Source organism: Astatotilapia calliptera, chromosome 12 (genome assembly GCF_900246225.1).
Source record: "Astatotilapia calliptera chromosome 12, fAstCal1.2, whole genome shotgun sequence".
Lineage (NCBI taxonomy): Eukaryota > Metazoa > Chordata > Actinopteri > Cichliformes > Cichlidae > Astatotilapia > Astatotilapia calliptera.
In genome coordinates, this window is record NC_039313.1 from 14437902 (window position 1) to 14450551 (window position 12650).

Genomic DNA, 12650 nt, shown 5'->3' on the forward strand with positions numbered 1-12650 from the left:
CTGAGAGACCTCTGGGTGAGGTTGTAAACAAACAGTCACTTGGCTGCTGCCCTAGTGGCTCACATGAGCCACAGTGAAGAACAGAATTTGTAAGGCAGACTCTTAGAAAGGAAGAAGGGGAAAAGATGAAAAAATGGAAGTGTGCAGTAAAAAAAAAAAAAAGGAGCGACCTAAAGAAAAAGTCAAAGGGAAGAAGAAAAGAAAAGAGAAAGGTTTGTAAAAATCAGTGTAATCCCTTTGCACCTCTCTGTTTCTCATCTCACCCTTGCTCCGTCTTGCAGTGAGTGACAGAGCCAAAAGCAAAATTCTGGCGTCAAGTTTGACTATTCACTCCCATCACTCATCTCCTGCTGTGGGTGTCTTTTCATCTGAATCAATTTTCCCTGGGGGTAATATTTCTAGGTGAAGCACAAAGGTCTGGGACATTATAGAGGTGCTGTGAGAAAGCTGCTGAATGAATATTCAATGTACCTGTGTGTGTGTGTGTGTGTGTGTGTGTGTGTGTGTGTGTGTGTGTGTGTGTGTGTGTGTGTGTGTGTGTGTCATGTAAAAAGTCCAGAAAAAAATCTGTAGACAGAGGAAAATATCAGGAATGGTGAAGCTTAATAGGACTTCCTGAACAATCGGTCATTTTTGATGAACTTGACTTGTTTGATGAACAACCTGACTGAGTGGTGCAAACTTCACAACCTTCATTTTCTTGGGAAGTGAAAAACATGCCACTCGTTTGACACACTCTGTCTCAGTAAGCTCTCTTATTTTCTACATACCATATCATACACAAGTGCAGGACAACCCCACTGTGGAAGAATGAGATCCTTTCTCTCTCTTCTTTTCTTTCTAACGATGCCATGACTAAAATGTTAATTACAGCTAAAAAGAGAAATGATTGTGAATATCAAACAGCAATTAGCATGTATCATCATCATCATCATCATTACCACCATTAGCTGCAGCACAAGATGGAGGATTATTTACCAAATGGCGAAATGCTCATCAGTTGCTTATTCAGGGCTTGAAATGTTTCACAGGCAGTGTTAAAAAAAACATTCCTCCTTAAATTTGCATAATTAATGTTGCTTAAAAAATTAACTATTGCAAGGCCCAGAGCATGACAACAAAAGAGCACTGTGCTCATTGGCAAATAGCACATATTTTGCGAGAAACCCAAGATTGAACCTGAGAATATTAAGATGCTTATCTTCAAAAGTAGCTTCTATATTCTTTATATGGATACTTTATGAAACACATGCCCTAGATGGAAAACAGACACATTCGTATGCACACACACAAATACACACTCCTAACTCTTTTGAAATTTTCTCCTTATGCTGTGCATCTGTTTCTACGCCGATGAAATTTAAATCCTTTTCCACGTGTCAATTGTCTGATCTTCACACCTGAGCACAGCCTGATGAATTCTGGAAAAATCTTCAGACCGATCACCGGGATAAGGCCATTATCTTTCCTTCAATCCATGTGGAACAAAATGTCTCCTCCTTTTTGTTCTAATTTGACTATTGTGCTATAACACGAAAAGGCAGTTCACACCTATGGTACTCAGAGGAGCTATTTTATTTTATTTTTAAATTAGATTGCTTTCACAAGCTCATTTTTTCCATCTATGCTTCCCATCCCTACCATTATTCCCCTGTTTTACCAGTGAGATAGATCCTGCAAATAAGCCATGCGAAAGACCTCATCGACCACAGCGGCCCAATGCATAAAAAACATGCTTTGTTTTAAAGGTTGCATTTGTTTTAAAGGTTGTAGATTATTAAGAGATAGGTTTTTGGGAATGTATTCTTGCAGACAGGGTTTGCCACCCTGTCAAAATAAATAAAACGGAAACTTGAACTTTCCAACATTTGGTTAACATTGTGAAAAGGTCTAATGAACTCAAACCATGACCTAATCAGATCTCATCAGTCTTGGTGCATAAACATAACTTAAGCAACAAGTGAAAACAAAATGACTAATGAATATGACTAATAGATAAATAAATAAACCATTATTCTGCTGCTGCTGAACTTGTGTTTCACCCCCTCTATCCTGCTTTCTTACCTTGTTGTACAAACGAGCCGTACACGAACCACATGGAGTTGTACAGCGTTGTTGAAGACACAGGTCCCATGGGGAGCCGAGGTGGGTTGAGCCAGTTGAGCAAGTACACCAGGATGCCAACGAGGAGCACGGTGCCTGCGATGCACGCCCACAGTGACAGGTCGAAGGGTGCCAGGCAGGCAAACATGTCCACTGTGCGCTCAGCCTTGCGCAGCAGAACGCCCACAGAATAATCCATGTAGCGTGTGGTGAAGTCCACAACGCTCTCTCGCTCAGGCGTGATGGTCAAGGCAGAAAGTCCCACATCAGCTCGCTGCAAGAGGCAAAGAAGTTTGAAGTATTAAAACTGTGAAAATGTGTCAGTGAGGAAGTCAGCTGAAAAATGTGGATTCTTATAACAGCCTTAAAGTCCATCTGCGTCTTCTCATCACCTAAAATAAAGAATCGAAGGACAGCGTGCAAAAAAATGTAACAGTTATCTGGAAATATCTGGCATAGAGGAAGAAAACACATGTCACAGTGATGGTAACTAGTAGTTACAATTACAGTACTTTTAAAAATGTCATAATGAACCCCCTTGTAACACCCTACTAAATTTAGATATATCTGACAGATATCAGCAAGAGATTTAAATCCATATAGGCCCTGGCTCAATTTGCACTTGTATTCTAATATGTGGCGTTTGAATCATTTACAAATGAATTAATTAATCTGTTTTCTGTCAGTATGCTTTCTGAAGCACTTAAAACCTTTCTCTTCACTTGTAAGGCTTGTTAAGAGACAACAAATGACTGCTTTAAATATGTGCAAAGATTTTAAGTTGAAAAAACAGCCGTCACTGAGTGCGTCTGCCAAGGAAAACAGGCTGAGCTTAGCTTTAATGCAGAAACAATGATGGATAATTAAAACGTTTTCAGTCCCCAGTGCTTGACTAGCAACTGCAGACATCTGCTTATACTATAATAGGGATTTAAGATGCTGCTGTGAGCGCATGCTGGTGTTTGAAATCTATACTACAGTGAGAGAGGGCACATATTATGAACTTGTTCGATAATGAGATTTTCTTTGTTGCCATAAACAACTGACTCTAGCAAGTTAGGTGAATTTGTAGGCAAACGCTGAGCCCTACAGGTACCGTACACACAGATTATGTACTTATATAGACACAGACCACATCCACATTTACATACACACACAAAAGCAAACAAAAAACTTAATTCCCACCCTCCATCCAAATTTTACAGCTCAGTGAAAAAACAAAAATGCTTAAATGTGGAGAAATTGTCACTTACACTGCGTAAGGCGAAAATTTCAGAATTCCTGTAAGATGGCTGTGGGTTGGGACAACAGTGATATGCATACAACAGTGTGTGTGTGTGTGTGTGTGTGTGTGTATAGGATGAGATGAATTGCCATGCTGACACATGTGGTCAGTCAATATGAAAACTTACAGGAAGCACTCTGGGTAATAATTGTCTGGTATAATTTGGTTTTGGAGAGATAAACCTTGTAGCTGACTGATGGGGAAAACAGAATTATTTGCATGTTCAGTTTATTTGCAACTTGTGCTCATCTGTGTACACATAAATATGCATTGTGCTTGAAGCATTTCTCGGTAATTTTGTGAGCCACTGGGGGAGAGGGGCCTAGAAATGTTAAATACAAACTGCAAGTATTCAAGGTCAAGGAAAGGAGAGCCAAGTCTTACAAAATCACTCAAGCCTGACACACAGCCGAAGGAAAATAATGAAGTGATGGAATCGGAAATTTCTGAGAAAACACTGCTCAACTGAAGAAAACAAAAGACAACAATCAAAGAAAAATATATACTTGACCTAGGGTGAACAAAATGTGCATCAGGTTAATATGATTTCATCAAAGGACATCAGCAGGTATTGTGCAGATGCAGATATAAATATGAACTTGCACAAACACTTTCACGTAGTCATAAAAAGGTTGTTAAAATTAAATTAGATCTAACTGTATAAAAATGGTGCGTGTTTGGGCTGGAAATTGAAAAAAAAGTTTTTCCTGCCATTAAGAGATGATCATGGCAGAAAAACACTGTACTATTGATTTGAAAGGATCTGGTAAGATGCACACCTGTAAACCACGTTTTTTAAAATCAAACAGTTCAAGATGCGATCAAAGTGCAGCAAAACTGAAAAGCAAGCTTTGTTAGTCGAAATCAGGTAACTGACCTTGGCTATTGAAGAATATCTCATTGCTTTGCCTCGAGAGGCTCATGGGCTGCTTTTGCAATGTGCTTTGGGTCATTATCTATTTGCACTGTGAAGTGCTGTTTGATCAGTTTTGCATCATTTGGCTGAATCTGAGCAGAGACTACAGCCTTGTACACTTTACAATTCATCCTGCTACTCCTCTCTGCAGTCACATAAAAAACCCCTCTTGTTTCATTGGCTGCTATATATACATGTGGTAAGCTTTGAATCCTGAGCTGTTTATCTCGTTTCCACAGCTTTGTCTTCCATCAGTGTGCTTTAAGTTAATATTGGTTTCATGGACCCACAGAATTTTTTTACAGAGCTGTGCAGGTCTTTTTTAGATGTTTTGTGGCAAAGTTTAATCTACCCTTTCTCTTCTTGAGCGTAACCAGTGGTTTACACCTTCTTGTATTTTCATTCATGAAGGGATCTCTTGATTGTAGTCTTTGGCAATGATACGCCTACCTCCTCAAGAGTGTTCATGAATTAGAAAGACGGTGTGAAGGTGGTTTTTCATGACCAGAGAAAGACTTCTGTATTCATTCACTTCAGTTGTCATAAATGATCTTCCAGGCCTTTTGGTGTTGTAAGTGCTTTCCTTTTAAGAATGTACCAGAGATTGCCGATTTGGCTACTCGAAGTTGTCTTATTTTGTTTTTATACTCTAATGATGGACACCTTGCCTTGCTTCAATATCTCTTTGGACCTCTTGCTGAGAGTTCCAGTGAACAGCTGCCAAATGCAACTTCCACACTTTGCAACAACTGATCTTTTATCAGCTCATTGTCATGGAATAATGAAAGAACAAAATGGTTGTAATTCCCAAACGTCTAACTTTGTCAAACCCCTCGATTTATAGATAAAAGCTCCCAATTAAATCACATCTTGGTTGCTTTGTTTAAAATCTAATACGGTGGTGGACAGAGGCAAAATTACAAAAACTGCATTAATAACCAAATATTTTTGGACCTAACTCCACTCTTTCCTCCCCTTTTCCACCTTAGTGTGTGAAGTTCAAAAGAATTGTTCACTTGTGAGTAGGGATGGGTATCGAAAACCGGTTCTTGTTGAGAATCAGTTCCCACTGTTTCAATTCCTTGGAATTGTTTGCCATTTTTGCAAACGATTCCCTTATCGATTCCAGTCGCCCCGAATGACGTCACCGCGTTGCGGAGCGTCATTTACCTGGCAGGAAACACGGCGCGTAAGCGGCTCAAACGCTCAAAAGTTTACGAGAACGGATGACAACAGGGCAACTTGCAATACTTGCAAAGTAGATACTTAATTTAAGGGAGGAAACACTACGAATATGCAAAAGCATTTGCTCACAAAACACGTGATAACCTTAAATGAATGTCATGTTTTTAATTCTGCTCCGGACTCGTGAATCTCAACCCAGCAGCAGCGGTAACGTTTGCACGTCCTCTCCCGTTAATGCGGCAGGTAAATAATCAACTAACAGTGCATATTATGTTAGCGCAATCTGCCTTATTACAAAACCTGCTATTACTGTGCATTTAGGTGACCATGATGAGACGGACAGACAGAGTCTGGCTGGCTCAGATGCTGGCAGTTCTCACTGCAGTCTACCGGTAGCGTCTCCTTTCAGGCCAGGATAGACGAATGTCACCGAGCAGTGACTAAGTTTGTGGTAAAAGGCTTGAACCAGTGTTGCCAACTCCTCAGTAAGGAAAATCGCTATTGGTTGTCCTAAAAGTTGCTAGAAGTCGCTAAATGACGTCATCGCCTAATTTGCATAATTGGTCATACTAATCTAATTGTAACCTATGTTGTTGGAGAGAGAAATAACATCGTGGAAGAGACATAAAGTGCGTAAAAAACGTCCTAAATGCATTTAGAGTTTATTTAGAACTACAAATTAAATTTATTTTAGCAATTATTGTTTTTTTAAATGTCACAATTCCAACCCTGCTCCTTTACCCGGGCTTGGACCGGCAAAAGTGACCTGAAATAGGCACTCTGGTGGAGTTACTTTGTGTGTGTGTTTATAAGTAGTTTTAAACCTTGTGATCCACAAAACAGCATAAGAGTAAAACAGTAAAAGAAGAACTGACTGCGTTACAGCACCCACTGCTTGTTGAGAGTAAAATCGATACGCGCTTTCACGTCCTTTTTTTAGCGACTTTTTTTCTAAAAAAAAGTCGCTAAGGGGTCTGAAAACTCGCTAAATATAGCGACAAAGTCGCTAAGTTGGAAACACTGGCTTGAACCCATTTGCCACAGCAGATGCCCCCAATTTTAGGTAAGTGAATGTGTTTAATTGTAGGCAGGGTCATTACTGGATATTCTTGTGTAATTGCTACTGAATAATTTATGTTATGCTTTGTTATTGCTACAGAAGAATATTTATTTTATTATTTTACATTTACAATTTTTTTTCCTCGGGACCCTGTGACACCCCATTGAAGAGCCGTAGGCTGGATCTCTTAAGATCTCACTGTTGGGTTTGTAAGGCCATGTTACTCCTAAATTTCTATCTTGTTCAAAGAGAAGATATAAAACAAAGTTCTAAGCTAATCAAACTTAGTGTTCTCCTTTTTTAAAAAGAATCGATAAGAGAATCGATAAAGAATCGAATCGTTAAACAGAATCGAAAATGGAATCGGAATCGTGAAAATCTTATCAATACCCATCCCTACTTGTGAGTGCAGTCACGAAAGAATAAACAGGAAAAAACAGGTAAACTCACCTTAAATGTTGAGTTTAAAACCTAAAATATTTATTTAGTCCTACCTTTGCTCAGACCTCATATTTAATAGGAAAAAAATAGTAATAAAAAAAAGTTTTAGCAAAACATAAATTATTTTAAGCATAAAAGAATGACTTGATTGCAAGAAACTAAGGTAAGCTCAGGGTTTATTATTGGCTTCCACATAACAACAGTCAATGAATATTTTAAACAATCAAAGCCACAGAGGAACAGAAAGTGCCTGTCAAATCATGAGTTATTTTCACAAGGTTCACAAGAAACACTTTCCTGTGTTGCCTTGTCTTTTAAGATGGACTCCAAGCAAAGCAACAGCAATCTTGCATGTGCTAGGAGTTTTTCAGATTTGAAATATTTATGATTATTAGTATCATCACATTTCAGTGATATTAAAAACAGAAATTCATATGTGACTACTCTAGACTTCCTGCATGTAAAAGTTCAGCTTGGTTTTATTGTGTGACTTTGTTTAATCAGCAAAAGACGGTGTGAGTATGATATGAAATATATGTATGATGTGACAAATAGTTATCAAACTCAAGCATTTACAACTAGCGCAAGATAAGCTGCCAGGTCTCCATTTATGTTTCTCTAGGACATACTGCAAGGAACAAAACTAAAAAAACTGCTCTCACACATATAATAAGGGCACTTTGAGATATAACAGAATATTAAACAGCAATGAAACTGGTAAATTTTGAAGTATGTCAACTGAAGTCTATGTCAGTAGGGCTAAGTCATGGTCAAAGTAGTTATTTTTCAAATATGCCAATTTACTACCCTCAATCTAGAGGCCTCTCCATCTTTGGTGAACCCACATTTATAGTGTCACTATATCATCTCCACTTTTCCACTTTCCACTGAAGCAGTTCAAGTGTCTGCCAGCAGTTATAACACTTGAAGATACTTGAAGCTAGTCAAATTATTATAAAGTTGTTGTGTTTCTCTAGTATGCAAAATCACACAATATTTCATCTCTGCGCCTCCCAAATCCACTTCAGCTTACATAGTACAATTCTTTATGAATGAGTGTCTAAATGTCTCATTCCAAATTAAAGAAGTTTAAAGACATAAATCCAATGGTTACCAAGTGGGTGATGATGGAACCCATCCGAGTGTGAACTAAACCTAAGAGAGGCTGTTCTGTTCAGCAATTGATTCGTGTCTACATGCAAGCTTCTCCTCCTTCTGCAGTGATATAGTATAAGCGTGTGCATAAACAGGGAACATGTATTTGTATATGTATTTGTTTGCTCATGTGCATTTGTGTATGCAAGTGATCTTCTTACCTTGAAGACTAATTCGCCCATCAGTCCATTCCATTGACCATCAGGCTGCAAGCTGCCATATTTGTGGTCTGGAGCAACATAGATCTCATACTTAAAGCCCAGGTAGTTTGACAGAGCATCCAGGACATCGATGGAAAAGCCCTGGTACTTCTTTGGTTTCCCAAGAACATTCTCTGACACCATTACAAACGGCTCCTCCTAGAAGGCAACGAACAGTCAGCGTGTCAGTAAGTCAGTCAAGCAGCCAATCAATGCACCATTCATTCAAGCATCAAGTCCCCCATTACCCTAATAACCATGTTAGCAGCACAAAAGATCATTTTGATGGCTGCAAGCATATCTGAGAGAATCTACATTTTACATTTAAAGATAATGATACAAGCAATGCCTGAAAAGGTAAAACTATATGTTACAGGTAGGCTCTTCTCTGGGGTTTATTTTCTACTACCTACTAGAGATATTAATGCTGCAAATGTGAAAATAATCCTATGTGTTATTCTAGAAGAAATCAAAGTATGAAAGCAAGCAGACATCTTTCAGCATATGTTCATTATTTAAATTATATGCTGAAGCACCTTTTGAGTGAGTGTATGTTGACTGTAACAAGTGAAAATCATGATTAACCCCATTATTTGAAGTTCTCATCTCGGCATACTTGTATTCATTTATGGAACCAATTTATTAATTTACTGAAATGGTACCCTGTCTGACAACTTAAAGTGAATTAAAATGTTGAAGATCAATAACTGCACCCTAAATTCCAGCAGTTTTGTTTTTAACGGTTCATTCTTAAATACCATTGGGAAGCCTAAATCTCTTGTATATTGATTTCTGGCACTTGGCTCTCTGTTGAGGTTAAATGACATCCAAAAGCGTTGTCATTTTAGGCAATTAAGTGAACAAAGCACAAGGGAAAACAAGGTTTTTTTTTTAAATTTTCAAGGAAACTTTGCTTATACAAAAAATAGAAAGCAACATGAGACTTATTTTCATTTCCTACACCTTGGATTATGTGTTTTCCTTCTAGCCGTTTACCACACAATTCTTGTTTAATAAATCCTTACTGATGAGTGAAACATTGCAGACCAATGTGTCTTATTTTATGAGACTGTTTGTGTTATTGACAGGATATTGGGTGCACATTAAGCACAGACATTCCAACAGAAACATATACACACAGGGCATTCTACACATTAACTTGGCATTTTCAAATCCTTGCTAGCAGCTGCAGTTCAATAAACTATTAGACAGTGAGTGGACATGCATACCAAGTCCCTCTCTTACCACAAGCATCCATCAATTCAGGTGGGAACACCCACTAATAAAAACAGCCATACATACTGATTTTCCCCTCAACTGACACTGATTGCTTCCTTATTTGGGGGGTTCTGTAAACCTTTATAAACAAATAGACATGGTGGAGAAAAGCTGGTTGGCATTGTTCTGCAGGACAATCAAGGCAAAGTAATAGTACAAATTTCCTGATCTACAGTTAATTACACTATATAACTTTTAAACTACATTATGTGTGAAAGACAGAGTAGGTGTGGAAAACACATAACACCAGCAGTTAACGTTTTTTAAGCTTAACTTTTTTTTCCATAGCATTAATGTATTAAAGTACATTAAAGTATCAAAGAGTTATCACAAATGGCATGCATATTAACGTTAGCCATTTCACTATAAGCACTTGATTAATTGGCCAACAACAGGTGTGAGGACCTCTATAAAGCAGAAGTTTTGCAGATCTGTGTTAACAAAATAGCAAAGAAGAAAGGCATCAGCAATAGTTTTAGAGAAGTAATTCTTGCTGCCCATCAATCTGGGAAAGGTTATATGATCCAAACAATTTCACATCTATTATTCTATAGTAAGAAGAATTATTCACAAGTGGAAAACTTTCAAGACAGATGCTAATCTTCCAATGAGTAGATATGGAGTGGAGCCTAAGGTCGGACTATGCGATGCTACTAGTAATGCAGTTAACGTGTTACAAACGTAAGGTCATAGAAAAAGAAAAATACTGAATAAGTATGGCTTGTTTGGAAAGGGCTGCAATGGCAGCACAGGTTTGGTTTACAGAGATACATTCAAACCACAAAACTTCGGGAATATTGTTCATTACACAGATGAGACCAAAGTGCAGATGTTTGGGCATTTGGTGAAAACCAAACACGACATATCAGCACAAACAGCTCATAACACCTGTCAAGCACAGAGGCGAAGGGGGGAAGATTTGGGCTTCTTCTACAGTGATCATAATCAAAGTATTCTAGAACCAAATATGAGGCCATGTTGGAAAAAAATCAAAATATTGCAATCACCCAAAGTCTACACTTCAACCCAATTGAAATGCTGTGGCACAACCTCAAGAGTGCTGTGCATAAATGAATGCCTGCAAACCTCAAGGATCTAAAGAAGGTGTCCACCAGAAATCCTCCACAATAATGTGAAGAAAAAGCTATTGAATCATGAGGTGTACTTGTGAAAGTGTGTACTTTCTTTTAGTCATGACTGTGTTTTATCTTATCTTATCTCATCTTATCTTAGCTCTGAGAGAATTAATACACTTGTGGGTATGCAACTGATATTTTTTTTCACTTGCAAAATAATGAGACTATCTAAAAGTCAACAAAGAGTCATGTAACCATCTGAACATTGCGCTGTTTAGTCTGATTTTAAACTGTTGGGCTGTATTTCTCGAGTTGCTTTTCTTTCTCTGCTTTTTTCCTTACAGCCCCTTTGTTTCTCTTGCCACTTACCAGCTGACATATAACACTTTGCATCTTTCCTGGGTGCAATGTCTGTAGATTCTAGTTTTCCCTGAACATATGTCTAGAATACCTCATCTTCCCACATCCATCAAGCTACAATACTCCCACTTGTCACCATGCAGTATATAATCTCACGTCCCTTGAAGTTACTGTTCCCATGTCTCATTTCCACCATTTCCCCTAACTTTCCTCAAGACTAATTCCTGTAACTGGAAATGTTCCTCTTATTCTTTTTGGAAAAAAAATACCAGAAACAGGAATTGCTCCCTCCACAAAAACTAAGTAATACCACTTGAAGTTCCCTCTAGGGAATGCTAGTTTTGACAGAGTCATGTGGTAAGTTGTGCCACTGTGATCATTTCCAAAACACTCTGAGAAATCTATGTGTACCGTAAAAGTAAAATCTATTTTGAAAGGCCCAGACAGCGCCTGCAGTAGATTAGATTTTATATTGTGTGATAATGATTTTTCTCTCAGTTTCAGTTTGGTAAAGAAAGACGATATAAAGTTCAGAACAACAGAAAAGCAATTCAAATTGAGACGCAAAGAAAAATGTACACTAAATTCATATTTAGTGTACAAGACAGTGGACAAGTTTTTTTTCTTTAGAGAGCTCTTTTTTTATATAGGAATTTTTAATAATTATTTTTTCATTAGTGTATAGACAATCATCTGTATCGATAGAGCACTGTCACATTCTCCATGGTCGACCATATTTATTCTCCAAGAACAGAAAAACCAAACAGGCTCTATCAGCAGGCTTTTACATTTTGAGTTTGCATTCACTTAAGGCTCTTCTAAGCACTCGGAAAAAGATGGGTAAGCAGTTGGTTGCAATCTCCAACCTCATCATTAGACTGAATCCTACAGATGGTCCCTTTAAAATACATTTTATTGTTAGATGGACTATCAAATGAAAGTAAAGGAACAACTGTCAAATTGTAAACATCATTTAATTTGATTGCTAATTCATCAATCTTCAGTGATCGATATCATTAGCCACCTTGCAAAACAAATGTGGCATTAATTACACTTGTGGTTACTGTGTGCCTTATCTTCCCTCAAAGTAAAACTTTACTTTTTATTCAGAGAGAACATTGTGAGCTCTCTTCATTATCTCCAAAAATATGAACTCAAGTTAAAAAGGGACATATTTTGCCTTTGGCTGCATATTTGGGCTACTGTAGCTAAATCCACAGCTTGCTACTTAAATCAGAGAAATGTGCACCCTCGCATAAAAAAGGACAAGACCACTACATATGATGAAAAGAAGAAAGCCATGCTGATATTAAACAATTTAATTTAGAAACATATATAAGACAGTAATTTTAGATTGTTAGGCCAGCTAACTATATAGTCTTACATATAGTATAAAGAAAACCACATTTTGATAACTGCTTAAAGCGCTTAAACTATATTTTTTAGTTTTAAAACATCGTTTTTGGCTAATTGTGTCACTTGTGCCCAAAAGTTTTTCTACTCCTGACTCTATATTATAAAGCAGGATTTATTCTTATCCAGCTAACTTCACTGTTAACCCGAGTTTTCAGTACCCTGAAATTGGGTCACT

General features: G+C 37.7%; 1 protein-coding gene across 4 annotated transcripts in view; it reads right to left on the reverse strand.

The window, feature by feature from the left end:
* The window catches only part of grid2 (glutamate receptor, ionotropic, delta 2), a 557059-nt gene that overhangs the window by 95794 nt on the left and 448615 nt on the right, over window positions 1–12650 (reverse strand). For all 4 annotated transcript variants that reach the window (XR_003274126.1, XM_026188535.1, XM_026188537.1 and 1 more), the window contains exons 10-11: window positions 8307–8504; window positions 2065–2377 (exon numbers count right to left, since the gene is read on the reverse strand). Coding sequence is in view for 3 of the 4 variants with exons in the window: in XM_026188535.1 (XP_026044320.1) it covers window positions 2065–2377; window positions 8307–8504 (511 nt within the window). In the remaining variant the exon portion in view is untranslated. The remainder of the gene's footprint in view (window positions 1–2064; window positions 2378–8306; window positions 8505–12650) is intronic.